Here is a 17019-nt window from a genome sequence, read left to right as displayed (position 1 = left end):
GGGCTTTGTTGCCTCGGCCACACATAAAAAGAAGCCATTTGATTAACAGTAAAAATAAAAAAAATTAAAAGAGCAGCAGCTTCTTGTGACATCCATAAGGCATTTATTGATCAGAAGGTGTGGTGCCTTGAAACCTCCAGCGGTGATGAACGCCACCTTCCTTAACCCACCAGTCCGCCACTCTACTGGGATAATGCTCGTTCTCGTCATTGTTACATTCTAGTAAGATACTGAGCAGGATTTGATATTGGATGTGTTATCCATCTATATATATATGACCATGGCTACGAGCAGATGTTTAATCATTTCACAGGCCTATAAAAGGCCGATTGGGCTGCCAGTGGCTGCTGTAACACTGATTGATGGTGGGCAGGTGGGGCCACAGCGCTGCCCTCAGACGTACTCTGTTTATTCATACAGACTGCCTTCTGCCCACTTTACCCACCACAGGGCTCAATTGGCTAAATTTACAGTCATCATAGGAGAAAAAAGAAAATATGCTAATGAAGCCACATAGCCCCGAGGAGACGCAAACACCCTCACAATCCCAACTTTCCAAACTCCTATCAGGTACAGCAGACTAGATCTCGTGCACGTTCACCGACCACACAGCGAGTCGTACTGTATCTCACCTCGCCAATCCATTACTCGCTGCCCGGCTCCCTGGAGCAAACATAAATTGGTTCCAGTAATGAGAGGCAGTAATGATTGTCTTTTTATATTTGGTCTTGATTTTCAATTATGTATTGCCAATATTATTGTTGTTGTGTTGCAGCGTCAAATTAAATCCTTGTGTTTCGTTTTTTAAACCGGACACTGTCTTTTTGAATGTAAAAGGAAGCGTCATTATTTTAGTGGGGTAAGTCATGAATGTGGGTGGCTACTGTACATGACCCATCCAGATGGTGACAGTGGTCCTCTCCGCATCACCAACGGCCATTTTCTCAGCCACGACAGGTGGTCTTTGGTTCCACCGAGGACGCGGTAGCTTAGGGATCAGCCTGTATCCCTGACAGGAATGTGTGCCACCTAGTATTGGCCTGTCCACTGAACAGAGCCTCAGATCAGTGGCGTTGGCTGGCCCGGGGGTTGTTCTTTACGGCTGTGTCGGTGGCTGGTTGGCTCTTCCTTCTGCATGCGGAATCTCTCCAGATGGACGCCGGAACGGCGCCAACCACGTGGCTGAAAATCCCATCAAGAAGCAGTTCCAGGCCCTTGCACTGAGAAGATGAAGCACACCAGTTCGCCAGGGGACACGGGCCAAACCTTTCTGCACCTCCATCACCCCAAAACTCAATCTCTTCAGGCGCCCCTGTCCTACCTCCCTCCGTGCTTCCCTTCCTCCTTTTCTTGCTTTTACAGGAGAAGACTACGAACCCAACCAGCCAGAATATGGAGTGTGGCCCCCGGGGGGTCTGTGGCCCTCGCTTGTTAAATAAAGGAGCTGACTGGTTGATTGATAGACCCTCAGCAGTCCCTGCACCTCACGTTTCCTGGTTCGCTGCCTTATATACGAATCCTTTGTTGGTCCGGCCTGCGTTAGCATTGGTTAAATGTGGTGTTTGATGGATGGCACCAATTTTCCCCCAAAACCCAGATGAGCCACCTAAGCACCTTTCCTCCTCCTCTGGTTTCTCCCCAGGTAAGCCCCACGAGCACAAGGGGACAGGAGTGCTCTAGAACGGTATCAATCAAACAACCTTGTGCATTGGCAGAAACGGCAATGTGATGTTTCAATTATGCTGCGGCTCCCCAACAGCTGACACTTTGGGCGACCCTTCATCCGCACTAACAAAGGAGGTCAACGGCACATTTAATGCACCTGAAGATTTTTTATACGTTTAGGGTTATACAGTAGGAAACTGGTAAAAATTCTAAAGGCGCTTTTCCTTCCATGGGGAGTAACACGTCTTGATGCAAGCAGTGGTCACCTGGTGTCACATGCTAGCTATTTATCCACATCCATTTTGAGACTCTTTGGGCCAAACAAAAAAAAACAACTAGCCTTTTTTAACGTGCATCTCCACCACATCTGGAGCGCGCAATAGTCCATAATGTTTTGGGGCTCACCAGTTGAGGCTAATATCACACCCGGCAAACACGATTGTCTCTGTCCCGGTAATGCCAGAGGCATCTTCTGACATCCACAAAGGCTGCAGACGAGCGGAAGCCTGATGCAGTGCGGCGAACCAACGGGTGAAAAAAAGATAAACAGATGCGAGCCTGGTCTCAAGGGTGTGGGGTTCATTTGTTACCTAGCGAGGACGGACATATTCCTGTCAGACGAGCCACGGCAGCACCAGATGCGAGGTCATTCTAGTTACAGAGTGAAAATCTTGGGCTAAGGACAAAGATTCTCATTTCACACATGAACATGGGGTTTTATTTCCCTTGAGGTTTTAAATAAACGCTCGCTCCATACTTAAACTGGTGAGGCTCCTTTGATTGCACTTCAGCATATTCATAAGTGTCGCTACTCTCTAGATTTGGCTTTATAATCACAATCTAAGAGCACTCGCTTTGATGGATTTCAATTATCATTCCCAATTCTTGTTCCGTATATGTGTTCGTTTTGTGTATATTTCCTTTTAAGTAAATTACAATTTAAAAAAACACACACACTACTGTTCTTACACTTTTACGTTCGCATTTGACTGCAAACGATTCATTTCTTTGCTCAACTGTCTGCATTAATGAGGAGGACAGTCAGCAGACAGGCTCATAGATGACGGCTATGAGCAGACTCTGGATACCCACTGGCTTCTAACCAGAACAACTGGCATCTCCCCTCTGCAGATGGACACACAGGTGGGATCACAGGTGCAAAATGAAAAGGGACGTACTACTGCCAGTGTGTGTGTGTGTGTGTGTGTGTGCGTGTACAGTAACATCTGGACCATAGTCCACCGATTTTTCAGAGGCATTTATTAATGAAGCTACAGTGCACCCTACTGCCCATCTGCAGCACTACGGTTTCCACTTTGGTACTTCAATACTTTTTAAGTTGCCTAAATTTGAATTTTGGTGACATTTTGGAATCTCTTTTCATTCATTTTCACTATTGGAAAAAGACATAATGCCTATAAGATAATAAGAATGTAAAAATGTGCCTTCGTATGCGTTTTGGCCTGAAATGATCCTTTTGCTTCTATTTTATCATCCCCAAGTGAAATTCTCACAAGTTCTCCATAACTCTCCTCCATAGATGCACTGGCCAGTCTATAAAAAGATGAGCAGGGCCAAACAGTATGATTGCAGAAAGCAAACTGACAAATATTGATCCCCGCCGGCATACAGACAGCTAATCAATGAATGTGTGCCCTCCCAGCAGAGGCCGCGAGTCTGGATCAATTCCAAAGAAAGATGAGGCATCGGCAAATAACGTGAAATAGTTTTGAGGCCTATAGTGGTGTTGAAATGGAATAATTTCCCCAAATGTATGGAGGGAAACCAAAGGGCTGCAGCTGTGATCCAGACAGATAAACATCAAAGAGGATTACTGCTCCTGTTACTGCAATAAATATTGTCGCTAATAATAATTCTTATTTTTGGTGTCTAGACGTGGGCTCCCGTATGAAACACTCTCTGGCCTCCAATGATGAAGCCACCGGATGATTTATTGATCCATCCGCAGCTGCCAAATAACCTGCTGAATTGTTTCATCACCTTGTCATTATGACTATGACAAGGCTGCGAAAAACAGTCCGAAAAGCCCCTCAAGGGTGTCTCTCTCGATATGGAGGGCGCAGGCACATCAGCTGCAACCGCCGCACACTCGTATGAGGTCAATATCCCGACCCAAACATTCATTCTCTAAGATATTTGATGGGGGAGTAATGGCGGGAAAATGCACCGTATGGTTTAACTTTTGATGTTTATTTCGGTGAGATTGATGCCAACAAAACTGACAAGAAAACACTAAACTCTTGTTCTTATTGGCCTAAATTTAAAGGTTTTCCATCATTAGGTGCAATAACATAAACACACACAATTTCCTGGACAATGTTAATAAATTCTTTAATGGTGATAAAAGCACAAAATGAAGAGCGTAGATATAATAAATGTATAGCTTAACTTCAAATCATGCAATGCGTGTGGCATTGACCCCTCCATGCAGAATTCTCCCAAATAAGACAAAACAATACATCATTAATGCTGTTTGTAGACTGGTTTTAGCCTGTAAATGTCGTAAACCAGCCAACAAGTTCAGGGGTTTTACACGTTAGCTGTTTAGCTGCATTAAGGAAAGCACCAAAGACTTCACATGACACAACAAACAACAACAAAAAAGGTTACCTGAGGAAACACAAAGCCTCCCTGAACAGCTTTCTATCTGAATATAGGTTTGACGTGACCTGTTGTCTTAGCTTCATGAAAAAAGTAGCAGGTTTTCTCCACAAAAGGCAGCTTCACAGTTCCACAACTCCCTACAATAAAATCATTTGGCCTTCAGAAAATGTGCTTTGCAAAATTCACAGCTTGAAAATTCCCTTTTTAAAAAAAATATTAATAATTGTTTCACATACTGGACTTTTATGGCTTCTGAATCAAAAGATTAAACAATAAATTATTCTTGTTACATAGTAAAAATACAAATTGCTACATTTGCCACTGCTGTGACCTTTACATTTAACTGTTATTTTTGTCACAATGTCTGTTGACAGTGGCTCCCAATCAGCTGTACAGTCGTATCTTACAGACAAAATTAGCTGTCAGTTATTGAACTCCAAAAATGTGACAACTGGAGTCAGATTTGTGTTGCCGTATGTGAGAACTTGACACGACTCCAAACTTGTAGCAAAAAAACTCATGCATCGTCAAACAGGATTAATCTAGCTTGTCTTACACGCTACCTGACGTATACGGTGACTTTTTTTTTCTTTTTTTAAATCAGGCTTTCAATCACTCGCTGCTACACCCAAACAAAGTAAGCAATTTCATCCAAATCGACAGGATAGTCCGTGAGGTGCAGCGGCTCCTTGATTTCGTATCTCTCCCCTTTATAGCTTCTCCAGCGGCCAGCGGGGAGGTAAATGTCACGCTCTTGCTTTCCAGGCTCTAAAACAGGGGCTACCATGAGGTCATCCCCAATCAGGAACTGGGAGTCGATTTTATAGGCTGTCTCATCACCTGTGGCAATCCACCACAAAGGCCTTATGATTGGATCCCCAGTGTCCACCACCTCGCCAGCCAGCTCCAGGACCCGTGGTGCAACAATACTCTCGTGGAGGGCGATGTATTTGCGAGCAATTTCAACCACCTCGCTGTCGTATTCCCATGGCGGAATAGAAAACTGCATGGAGGGCATGAAGGCCGACAGCTCCAGCCAGCGGATATAGAGTTCTCGATCAGGTAATGCACGATTTCCATCAGTGTGGTTCAGATAGGCATTGCCTCCAATCATGTCTGGTAGAATAAACTGATAGCCCAGAATGCTGATAGTGAGCACCGTGGGGATTAGAGATTTGAGACCCAGCTCGTAGCCCCACACAGAGTCCCTGTCAATTGGTCTGAAGAAGCAGGATATGTTCTGGGACTGGTAGCCGCTGCGCAGCTCAGCTCTGTCGTTATAAGGAATAGCCATTTCCGTGTAGCGTCGGGTGAAAAAACTCGGGTCTCGGATGGGAGTTCTGGTGCTAAACTTCCAAGGCAGATAGTTTGTCTCACCCGCGTCGAATTTAAAAGATGACACCCCGTATCTGGACCGCAGCGATCGCAGCTGGGAGGAAAACCAGTCGCGGGCTTCTGGGTTGGTGAAGTCCAAAATTCCTCCGATGCCGTTCCACCAGCGCACCAGAGCGGGCAGCCGGCCGGTCGGCTCCCGCACAAACAGGCTTTTTTCCACACAGCTGTGGAAGTTTTCCGAGTCGTAATTGACAAACGGGTGAATCCAGAGCGAGACCAAGAATCCATCCGATTTGAGCTTATGGAACATGGCAGTGGCATTGGGAAACTTCGTCTGGTCAAACTCAAAATCGCCATAGCGCCTGGTGTAGCGGTTATCGAGCTCCAGGTGGCTGAAGGTGAAGTTGTACTTGCGGATGTTGGCGGCGTACTCCAAGAATTTCTCTTGGTCAACGTCGGTCTTATGTAGCGCCCAAGTTGACCATATAGGATAGCTAAACATGGCTTTGGCAGGAACCTTGTTTGGTTTATTGAAGTACCTGCGGACCATGTACTTGTGTATGGACGTCACATCCAAGCCCACACACACCCTGTAACTAAGTTCAGCACAGGGGGCCTCTCCGGGGTTTGGCTTGAAAGGACTGTCCCCGTATCGAGCCTGGAAGGACATGGTCCTCTCTGTGTCGTTCCATCCCAGGTGGAAGGGCACAGAATTGTTTATCTTGATGGCTGTCGCGTTGGACGAGAGCCAGTAGCTCTCCAAAATGCCGCCAAATTCATTGCGGTTCAAGTAGATGTCGCTGGTGACGAAGGGTTTGGGAGCCTCCTGGCCGGAAATCGAGATAGGCCAATGCTGAATGGCCGACACTGCACCGCCATACCAGTGGGCAAATTTGTACGTCATAGCGTGCTCGACGGGAATGTGAGGAACTAGTTCCTCCCAACGCACACGGTAGCATTGCACAGTGTCCTTGGGTCGCACCGTCTCAATGAAGAAGTTCAGCTTTCTGTCAGTTGTGGAGCTGCAGCTCAGAATCTCCCCTTCTTTGGAGCACGAATCCAAGTCCAACGTGCCCGACCTGCCAAGATTACAGGTAAACACCTTCAGAAAGGCTAAACATCTAAAAAGGTGTGTGTGTGTGTGTGTGTGTGTGGTGTGTGTGTGTGTGTTGTGTGTGTGTGTGTGTGTGTGTGTGTGTGTGTGTGTGTGTGTGTGAGAAAAACAACAAACCTGAAATCCATTCTGAAAACAATAGATCCTCCCTGGTTGCGGATAATGTAGCCATCTTTATTCAGGTCCAGCAGCTGAGTCTTAAGCAGCTCAGCTTTGCGTAGAGAGGCTATGTAATAACACCACGCCGTCACGGCTGCAATCACCAGAACCAGGCCAATGACTCCGGCTCCGACTAAGGGTCGAGTGTCTCTGCTGTGCTTCTGCTTGGGGATAACATCTGTAATTGTGCCTCCGGCTCCCCCTGGTACAACCTGGTACATGATGTGCTGTTCAGCGAGTAAATCCAAGCACTGGCTTTCTAATGATCATTGAAGTACAATCCAGGGGACCTTGTTTGTGTTAGTCCAGCCCGTCTGTGTGTCCGTCTGTCTTGCCTAGCATAGCAAAGAGAGATCAGGCTCAACGACAGCAGCTACACTCCTAAAGTACAATGTTTTATAGTAAACACAGTCTAAGGGGGTTGTGGGCTTAAAAGAAAAGATATTCCAAATGGAGGGGACAAAGTTCTGTTATGGTGACTACAGATTTCAGCACTCAACAAATGGAACAGATGTTTTAACCGAGCCACATTTTTCTTGGTCAGTTTTTTTGAGCATCTGGTCAAGATGTTTTTAGGGCACTGAGGCAGATTCAGGAGATGCCGGAGGGATTAAACCTCCCACCCGGCCCAGAATCACCTTGGTGTTCTCCTGGAGGAGGAAGCTGGGGAGAGGTCTGAGCCTCCCCTGTGACCCAGACCCAGATGAGCAGAAGAAATTAGAATGGGAAAATATTTCAGGATTGGCAGAGTGCAGAATTCTGGCCGTTTGCAGGTAGTGAATAATTGTGTTACTCTGAATTAAAGTCCTATTAACACATCCAGGTAATGAAGTTGAGCTGAATTTTTTCAGCATATTAACATCAGTCAACCCCAAGTTAAGCTAAGAGCTTTGGCCAAACATCATAGTTTCATTTCCAGGGGTTTAGAATGTAGTTTCGTCCTAGAACGAATAGTATCCCCTATGCTTTTGCACCCACACGACCCTGAATGCAATTACAAACAGCTGAAATATATAATGCTGCAGGAGACATTTGGCCCCAAAACAACCCCAACAATCAGTCATGAAATAAACTGGCCTCAGGTTTGAGAATTGTTTTTAAATGACAAAAATGCTTGTCGTGCATAAATAATTGTATGAAACACACCATCAGATCTGATAACAGCAGATTCAGCATTAGTTCTGCTTAGATTTCACTCATATTATGTGAAGCCAGAATGGTGTATTTATATCCAACAATGACTCTTTTTATCATTTCTGCTGATTGCAACATGGAAGCAAATTAAACTGGCTGTTAGAATTACAAACAGTATTGATTACTTTGTGGTCAAACCTTCACTTCGGTAGCTGTCAATCACAAAAGTACTTGAAGGAAACCATGGTGAGAGTCCTTGTCGGAGTTAAGCCTCCTTAAGCGGAGTTTCTCACGGTGTTTTACATGACGAGCATTGCTGCACAAAGTCATTTCACACCACTCTGAGGTATTATGTGGTCGGCGATGTATACTTTAAAGATGTGTCTGCGATTCAAAAAAACAAATCCACAGCCAATTAGCCATAAGAGGATAAAGTGGAGGTTCCCCAAAGCAATTCTAACACAGCAGTTTGACTGAATGAGCGCTCATTTGTATGTAAGGAAGTAGAGGAGAAAAGTGGATTTTGGCCTCAGAGCTCGGTCAGAGGCGAGCGCTGAATGCTAAACTTTGTCCTCAATCATGTCAAACACTACAACTTGACACATTCTAGGCAAGTTTCTCCATAAGAAACCTCCCTGGCTTCCACTTAGCAAGAGAAATAAATAAAAAATTACACAAAAGAAAGGGAGAGATGTTTATTAAAGTAGTTTAAACTAATCTGGCTTTTCCAGGTTCCCTGTGTGCTGTGTCACCATTTCATCTGCTATAGATGTCCCACAACACCCATAGATCCAAAGAGATTTGGGGAAAAATCTACTGTTGATGCTGTTTGTTTGAATAAATATTAATGTTCAGTTGTTTCTGTTTTCTCAATAAATGAATTAATCAATTACTTGAAATCAACTATTTCCACAGAGTGAAAAAAAAGCTATTATTTGTTGCTATTGTTTATTAATTGCTTAATCAAAAAGTGTAAATCACCGCAAGGAGAATAAAACCTTGTTGCAGTTCTGGGAAAATATTCTTATTAACCCAGAGTTTGATGAATGAGTTCCTGAAAACAAAACGCAGCAGCCGAAAATCAGAAATCCAGCATACATTAGACAAATTTAATTGCTTTTTTTTGTCGTCACTGAATATGATTACTACGCTAAAATCCCATTATCTTAACTTTTAAAATATATAAATACTTATATAAGTAGAGGCTGTTTCCCTGTGTTTGTGCCTGGGCCCGTGTGGGGCTGTGGGCTTGGGGGCTGTGGGCTTGGGGGCCATGTCTGCCGCCTCAGCAGATCCACTATCTTCTCATGTTGAAAAACAAACGGAGGTCTGATAGAATCTAAAGTCATGAGACAGTCTCAGAGAAGACACAGAGGGGGTGTGATGGCTTTCTGCTGTCCTGTGCGTGACTTATAAACACTGGTTAACTGTCTACTGCGCTGGAAACGCCACGGAAATAACAGTTTTAAGTTTCCCTATAGTCACATGTTTGTTAAACGGGTCGCAGTAGCATTTGCAATTTCAGGGCGCTTGCATGCTCAAACAGGAGTCCCAACTGTTCTTTACTATTAATATTTGCTTGCATGTACAATACAACGTGTAGGAGTCTAGCGGAGAGAGGACCGTTGTGAGCAGCTGTCTGAAGAAATGGAAAGAAACCGAGACGGAATCCAAATAAAGTTGTCGCGAAATGAGGTTCATGGTTGCACGGTCTCATTTTCAGCTAAGTTTTAAAAATAGTTACTCACCGATCAGCAACAGCCCACCCAGCAACTCCGAGCACAACTTGTTTGCAATAGAAAGGCGGACAGGCATCAACCCATGTTGACCCAGTGCATCATGGGAAATGTAGTTTGTGTGAATCAGTGGCCGGGCGCGCCCATACCTTTTATGATATTTTTGCTTATTTTTAGAAGTTTGTCCGCGGTACGAAATGGCACCTCTAGTGTAGGAGTTACCAACACTATTAATATTTCATAATCAGAAATCAACGCACTAAAATATAAAATCAATATGCCAAATGCTTTGAGTTATTGTCAGAAATGTAATTTTTACCAGGTATATGGCTGGCTGGGAAAACAGTTGCATTTTTTAGTTATGTTACACAAGTAATATAACTAAATATATATCAAATCAATCAAGATTTTTTGATGATTCCTATGACAGTATATCAACCCAAAAGTTTACGATCGTGGGTAAAAACTTGTATTACTACAAGTAGAAGGTAGTAAACTAAGCGCTCGGAGAGCAGAGAACTCTGCCAAGCTAGCACTTGCAGATATAAATCTAAGATGACTTCCTTTAGTGGCTCATCAGCCACTTTCTTAGGTCCAACTTTTCAATTCCTTGTAAGCACAAATAGCTAATCAGCCAATCACATTGTTGCAACTACATGTGCATTTAGACATGTAGAGGTGGTCAAGACAACTGCTTCTTGCCCTTTTATCAACATGTCCTGGTCAATCAGTAGAGAATCAAGCAACAGTCGAGTTAATGATCCTTTATTATACAGAGGAACCCAAAGAGGCCCCTGAAGGATGTTCTGCAGGGTCCCACCTGGGGAGCTTTTTCTGCAGCGGCGCTAACGAAGGACCTCCGAAACGAACTCTGGATGTATGATGTAGTGTCCCGCCTGGAAAGGCTTCACCACGTGGAAGCAGCTGTGGCATGTGCTGTTGAGAAGCCACCAGAGGTGAAACAAAGCCTGAATCATCATTTAAAACAGGTTGTTCCATACCTGTAATCCAGGCGGCTTTTGGAACCAAACCTCTGAAACTGTATTTGTGGTAAGTTACGTGGAGCCGGTGGAAGGCTGCTGCTTTGGGGTCTTGGTTTCAGCTGAGCTGCCGGCGCGTGGCTCCTGTGGGGATCAATGTCCATTTTCAGTGTTTTTCTCTCCTAACGTGTCTGTTATTCTCAGTGTTTGAAGACCAGAAGAGCAGAGAGCAGGTGAGCCTGGCTGTAACAAGCCGTTATTGCATGAAAACACTCAGTTAGAGCACAAATGTGAATAATTGATCTGTGCAAGAGTGATCAAACTCATCAACCGCTACCGTGATGGGCTCCTCAGGCCCTCCTGGAGCTTGAGGCCTGCGGGGTCGGTCAGCTGTAGCTTCTGCACGCCACCAACAGAGGGCAGAGCTTGTAGCATGGACAGGTTTACTGAGGGCATCCTCACAGGTTTACCTGTGTTCACGGCCTTCAGGTGGCGGCCAGGGCAAGTCGTAACTGGACCTTGGAATGATAAATGTTTGACTGGGGGGAAGAAAGGACGGTCTGTGTCGACAGGGGGCAGCTGCTGAGGTACTGCCCGGTGTTGACTGTATATAGCCTGGAGACTCCTGGGAAACAGAAAGTCCTGGAGAAAAGTGAGACGAACGGAAAAAGAGAGAGCACAGTCACAGGGAATGTCCTGTCCAACAAGAATGTCCTCTGAAGTGGGCCAGAAGTTCAGGATAATTACCAGCTTTTCTTCCTTATTTTAGTGGATAAACATTATAGACTAGTTTTCCTCTTTGCAGTCTCATCTATAAAGCTGCCAAATAAATGAGAACTGTGCAGTTTCATTCTGCAGATTATAGCCTCTGTCACTTTTAAAATGAGACAGGCTGTACTTCTGCACGTCTGGATAACAATAAAGAAACAAAGGAATATGAATTATAGATGGGATGCAGCTTTCACCAGGTGAACAGCTCGTCACACATTAACATCATAAACCTCCGTGTGGCTGGATGGACAGTAAAGAGTGTCAATAATAAGTGAGAGCTGTTGGACTTCAGGGCATCGCCTGACTAAGCAAAGCTGAAGTATTTGGATGCATTCTGGGCTAAAGCACAGTGATTGAAGGGCTGCCTCTCACTGAACGCAGATTCATACCCCTCCAGCGCAGCTCCGTGTAAACCGTGCAGCTTACCGGCCGAGGCTGGGGGTTGTTCCTGCGGTGGGCCGAGGTGGGTCGAAGTTCTTCTCGCTTCACTCTGCCTGGAGAGGCAAACTGCTCTTTGTACATAGTAACATAGAGCTGCGGAGCCATTTTCTCTTAACGCCAGCTGTTTCCCTCCGGTGGGTCTGAACGTCACGAACATCCTTCGCCTCCCTCCTCACCTGATGGCTCCTCCCTTTCTCCCCGGCCTCCTCCAGACACATACAGCGACTTATTGTGATTGAACCTGTCGCTGTTCTACACGCCACCTCCTCCCATCTCCTGTAGGTATGGAGATGGCTACAAACACTAGATGTAGAGTAATAGTCTTAATGTGCACATATGCTCAACCTTCATTCAATTTAAGAGCACCTTGTTGGAAAAGAACAAAATTCTGCTGCTACCTGAGAACTCGGGTCCCCTGCAGAGACACACATACCTGAGGGTCAGTGTTCATGACCCACTTCCCTCACTGTGGCCCTCAAGTGCCCCCCCCCCCCCCTCCCCAGCCCTCTGCAATAGTCTTAAACACTATAGCTACTTCTAAGTTGTCTTTAATTTTAAAGAAAAAACGAACCCAAACTAGAGGAAAATGGGCATTTAAATGTCTCCCTCTGCACCCCGGGATCACCTCTGTTCACTGAGCAGGCCACATGAGCGTCATTATTAATTAATAATTCACCCAACTCTGCAGGGTGCCTTTGTTTCTCATTCTAAGTTATCTGTGACAGGAACTGGCTGTTCCTTTTGCTGCAGGTCCCCACGGTGCCTGCCAGCCACATTAACCCCACTCTGTCTGTGAGCAGGAGGATCAGACACAAGGTGGCACAAAAGTTCCTGGATTTTTTTAATCAAAGCCATAGATTTTGTTTCAGGCTCCAGAAAATCCCAAAGCTTCATATTTTTTTTAAAACATTCCATTAAATACAATTAATTAGAAATTATAACAGATTATTTAAAAAACAACAACACTACGGTTATAAATTAGATGCACACATGTGCACAAACAGCCTGCAAAGACTCTTGTTGCATCGCATTCATGCTCCACAATCAGCCGAACATGGTGTCCAGTCCTCTTTCACTGGTGTTTGGATTTCACCGCCGCTTTGAGCTTTGTGTAAAGATCGCCAAAATTCTGGAAGAGAGAACAAACAGAGCGGAGCAAAGAAATGACACATCAATCAAGGCTTTAGAGGAGAACATGCAAGGCACGAGGCTGTTTGCGTGGAGGTCATGCAAGAACAGGCTTTGTCTGGACGATATCAAAGGTTACATGAGCAAACCTGAATGGCGTAGTAAACGATCCCCAAATAAGCTGCGATACAGCCACCAAGAAAGAGATCAAAGGCTGCAGGTTTCACTCTAAAAGGAGGGAGGGGCAATACAGGTCAGCGTTTTATTCAAGCTGCCACGTCTTGAATGTGAACACAAGTATTTACCTATACATCACTATTGGCTGGTTCATTTGATCGAAAAAGGTGATGTCAGGGTCTCTGCAGGAACACACACACACAGCTTTGTATCATTATTTCTCTCATTGTTTCCTTCTCCCACTTGTCTTGTGTTATACCTCTTGTCTTGCTGAAAAGTGTGTCTACAAACTTGCTGCAGGTAGCGTTTGAATTCGTGCTCCAGTGAGTTGACCAGCAGAACGTGGCTGGGCTCCCGATCCAGCAGCTGGGAGGCCCGAGGGACAGACGTCAGGACGGACATCAGGCTGGACAAGCGGCCATCGTGAAACTCCTGCGTTAAAAAAAAGTGGTTGAGAATTCATAACGAAATATGTAGAAAATATCTGGACTATCACTGAAAAGAATTACAATTATTACCCACAAAAGACATCAAATACAGAAGATTCACCTTTTGACAACAATGACATAAAACTGTATTAAAACTGAAAGTCTATCAAATCACAGGCCTCATTAACTTAAGCAAACAGAAAAGAGTTGGTTTCAAATTTACCTACTGAAGTAAATAATTATAGACAGTCAAAGGATGTAAACAAGTTCAGTTTCTATTGTGTCCGCTAGAGGTCAGTATAGTCGTTGAGAATTTATTAAAAATAGCAGCCAGTCTCACCATCTGGCCCTTGAAAACCTGCACATCTTTAGGGGAGCCCTTGTGGAAAAGAAAAACAATCCGAATATTAGAATTTATATTTATAACCATTGTTTTTGCATTAGTTTGTGCATCCTGAGCCCTTTGGATCACCTTATCAGAGAGATTATACATATAACGTGCCAGTGCTTCTGCTACAATCATTCCATTTCTCTTTAGCTTCCTCAGGTCCACTTGAGATCTGTGAGAAGACATAAATGAGGCCTTCTACATTACAACATCATGTCTTTTAGAAAGAAGCTTCACTGGAGCTTACAGGGTGTCCAGTATGGAGCCACGGAGTTCAGATCTGGGGTCTTCCAGACGAGAGAGGGTAAATCCTGGTATCTTGCGCAGGCTGTAGCGCTCGTGCTCCCAGGCTACTGAGGAGTCCACAAGATTGATCTTCTTATGGATTAATCCCACCTTCACCCACGGGAATCTAGAGGAGACCACCTGGAGGAGGGGGCGACAGCTATTAACACTGGTCAACGTCAACTGTGGGTGCTAGCACCATCCCACGTTACCTCCTCCAGCAGGTGGATGAAAGCCTGCATGGGAGTGTCTGGTTTAGGAGGGCGGGAAACGTGCATGTAGAGTTCATCACTGTTTGCTAGTGTGTCCAAACAAAGAACAAACGCCACATTGTCCTGGAGCAGACTGGATTCTGGAGAGAGGAGATGCATGGGGCAGCTCATGATCACATAAATCAGCAGCATGGCATCCAAAAGCTATAAAAATACTTACCAGCATGGTCCAGATTCTCTTCAATCCATCTCTTTGTGCCAAGAAAATTGTATTTTCCACCTCCGGTTAGGGAGAACATCAAATGAAACCTCAAGAACCAAAATGAAACCTGTGAAATCTTTGGCTCCACCTCCTCCAGTTTGTTTTTTTGCCACTTTCAAACCAAACTATTATCCTCATGCAGGGTCACTGCATCTACATCGAAACTCACGGTGGTCTGGTGTGTGGGCTGCTGTAGAGCTTCTGGAAGAGGCGAGCCAACTCTAGCAGGATGGTGACTCCGCTTCCATTAGAATCCGCTCCATAGGACAACCACTGCCATATACAACAACAAAAGGGGCATAGAAGAACAAATATAGTTGCTTCAAGGTATATTTTATACGACCACTTCATCTGAGCATCGCAGCTCTTATTTTTCTCTATCATTTTGATGTGGCTCACCGGCACCAGCCCGAATGAATCATAGTGAGCAGTGAGGACGATGGTGGGAGCATCTTCTCCAATCCCGGGCAGCACTCCCTGATAAAGACATCAGCAGGACCACGGATTATTACAGGCTAGCGCCTCTTCACGTGCGTTACTCCCCGTCTGTGCATGGAAAGCCTCACCTCCAGAGTAACCACAGCATTGTCGGTGACGGCCTTTATCGGCGCGTTATTGCTCACTAGGATCTGAAAAGCTGTTGCGGTGACCATGCTCCGAAGAACTGGCGGGAAACAAAGGAGCTAAACTCTCTTTACACACAAGTGCGAGGTTGTTCGGCATGTTCCTCCCGGTTCCTCTCACCTCTGATGAATATGGATGAGGCGTGCATGGCGGCGGCTTGTTTGACCTCCTCGTACATGTAGAGCATCTGTTCGTCCTCAGGTACGACATACACAGGCATGAGGGTTTCCTTCAGCAAGGCGTCACGCTCGCTTCGCATGAAGTTCTGAGGAGCAAGCAGATGCACAGATCCTTTGGAGTGACTTTGTTCCCTCCCAGCGGGTTTGTTTGTGGAGGACTCGCTACCTTGATGGTGTCAAAGGGGACGCTGGAGATGTTCCGAGGCAGTAAGATCAGTACGGCGGCCGCGTGTTGCTTCTGGGCCTGGAGGTATTTCTCTGTGGTGAAGTCGGGCACCTTCATGATGACACAGCGGCGGGTCAGCGACGGCTCATCGGCAGATCGTGCCTCCGCCACCACGATGGCGCCCCGACAACCTGGGCAGGCAGAAAAGACGGGACAAATGTGACCTTTGGTGAGAGAATAGTTCAATAAATGAAGAACTCAAATGATATTTGTGTGTAAATGAGGGGGAATGATCCAAACAGCATTTCCTCTAATCTCCTCTCTTTTCCATGGCCCTAGAGATGACCTTTGACCTCTGATCCTGCTGGCCTTTCTGCTATAGTTTTGCATATTTATCTAAACAATTATACACAGAACTATCCCTGATGTATTTGAATTCATGGAATATGTTTGTCTTCCTTGTTTTTGTCCCTCTTCATATCTCCCCTTCTCACATAAGTCTGGACCCGCTCGGGGTTTCTTCCTGGTAAAAGTCTTTCCTTCCCCTGTTGCCTGCACGAGGGTCAGGATCTGAGTTCCTCTACGGACTTGACTGAAACAAATGCTGAACATTTGCACCCCAACCCCCTGCGGTGCGTTACTTCTTTGATTGACAGTTAATAACAGTTTCATTCCTATGGAATCATTCCGATCCTACCGTGTTTCTGCTGCGCCAGGTTGTACTGCTGCATCCTGTAGGCTGTGAACTCGTAGGAAGACACGGCAGGAAGCGCAGAACCATGCAGGGCCTGGACCCAGAGCAGCAGCACCGCAGCAGATATGTTCACGTCTCTCAGCAACATGGTGTCACGTCCCCGACCGGTGTCACGGCTCCAGGCTGCGAGCGGAGAGGAAGTCACGGCCAAGTTGCTACGGAGTTATTTGGGCCGCTGTGTTCCGTCAAAGCCGTTTGTCTCTGCTACATGAGTGTCACCCACCTGTCTGAGGAGCCGCCGCGGCTTCTTATGCTTTGCAGCGTGGACCTGGACTATCTGGGACTCTCTTCTGCGTCCTCTGGTAAGCCGCCATTTACCATCTGCTCCCAAGAGATAAACTCAAGGCTAATCACAAGTCCCCAACCCCCACCCTCAGAGTCCGTCTTTAAGTCCACCTATCCTGTCATCCATCCACGTGTGTGCATCACCCCCAACTCAAACTTAATTCATTTCTA

General features: G+C 45.6%; 3 protein-coding genes across 7 annotated transcripts; all 3 read right to left on the bottom strand.

Annotated features, from left to right (window-relative positions):
- Positions 1–4000: 4000 nt before the first annotated feature.
- On the bottom strand, positions 4001–9879 carry myorg (myogenesis regulating glycosidase (putative)). Of its 2 annotated transcripts, none has more exons than XM_057030617.1 (3): positions 9781–9879; positions 6857–7233; positions 4001–6704 (listed from the first exon to the last, which is right to left on the bottom strand). In XM_057030617.1, exons 2-3 carry the CDS (start codon positions 7117–7119, stop codon positions 4913–4915), a joined length of 2055 nt encoding a protein of 684 aa, XP_056886597.1. In that variant the 5' UTR covers positions 7120–7233; positions 9781–9879; the 3' UTR covers positions 4001–4912. The 2 variants fall into 2 exon arrangements, with proteins under 2 accessions (XP_056886597.1, XP_056886596.1); XM_057030616.1 differs by lacking the exon at positions 9781–9879 and adding an exon at positions 8231–8930.
- Positions 9880–10517: 638 nt separating this feature from the next.
- LOC130524288 (uncharacterized) lies at positions 10518–12425 on the bottom strand. Of its 3 annotated transcripts, XR_008950098.1 has the most exons (5): positions 11946–12423; positions 11219–11390; positions 11086–11147; positions 10770–10892; positions 10518–10704 (listed from the first exon to the last, which is right to left on the bottom strand). XR_008950098.1 is itself a non-coding variant. In XM_057030290.1 (4 exons), the coding sequence occupies exons 1-4, from the start codon at positions 12115–12117 to the stop codon at positions 10614–10616; spliced, it is 558 nt and encodes a 185-aa protein (XP_056886270.1). In that variant the 5' UTR covers positions 12118–12425; the 3' UTR covers positions 10518–10613. The 3 variants fall into 3 exon arrangements, 2 of the variants coding, with proteins under 2 accessions (XP_056886270.1, XP_056886269.1); XM_057030290.1 differs by lacking the exon at positions 11086–11147 and having other exon boundaries at positions 11946–12425; XM_057030289.1 differs by having other exon boundaries at positions 11086–11390; positions 11946–12420.
- A 363-nt stretch (positions 12426–12788) lies between these two features.
- On the bottom strand, positions 12789–16780 carry zgc:109965 (Nicalin-1-like). 2 transcript variants are annotated; one of them, XM_057030856.1, is made up of 15 exons: positions 16507–16780; positions 15810–16000; positions 15585–15729; positions 15407–15504; positions 15240–15317; positions 15010–15113; positions 14799–14887; positions 14579–14718; positions 14329–14507; positions 14166–14253; positions 14034–14072; positions 13525–13697; positions 13394–13447; positions 13238–13316; positions 12789–13089 (listed from the first exon to the last, which is right to left on the bottom strand). In XM_057030856.1, the coding sequence occupies exons 1-15, from the start codon at positions 16649–16651 to the stop codon at positions 13033–13035; spliced, it is 1659 nt and encodes a 552-aa protein (XP_056886836.1). In that variant the 5' UTR covers positions 16652–16780; the 3' UTR covers positions 12789–13032. The 2 variants fall into 2 exon arrangements, with proteins under 2 accessions (XP_056886836.1, XP_056886838.1); XM_057030858.1 differs by having other exon boundaries at positions 14196–14253.
- Positions 16781–17019: the final 239 nt, after the last annotated feature.

This window comes from Takifugu flavidus, chromosome 4 (assembly GCF_003711565.1).
Source record: "Takifugu flavidus isolate HTHZ2018 chromosome 4, ASM371156v2, whole genome shotgun sequence".
Classification (NCBI taxonomy): Eukaryota; Metazoa; Chordata; class Actinopteri; order Tetraodontiformes; family Tetraodontidae; genus Takifugu; species Takifugu flavidus.
The sequence above is the reverse complement of the archived record's forward strand: the minus strand, read 5'-3'. Positions and strand labels throughout refer to the sequence as shown.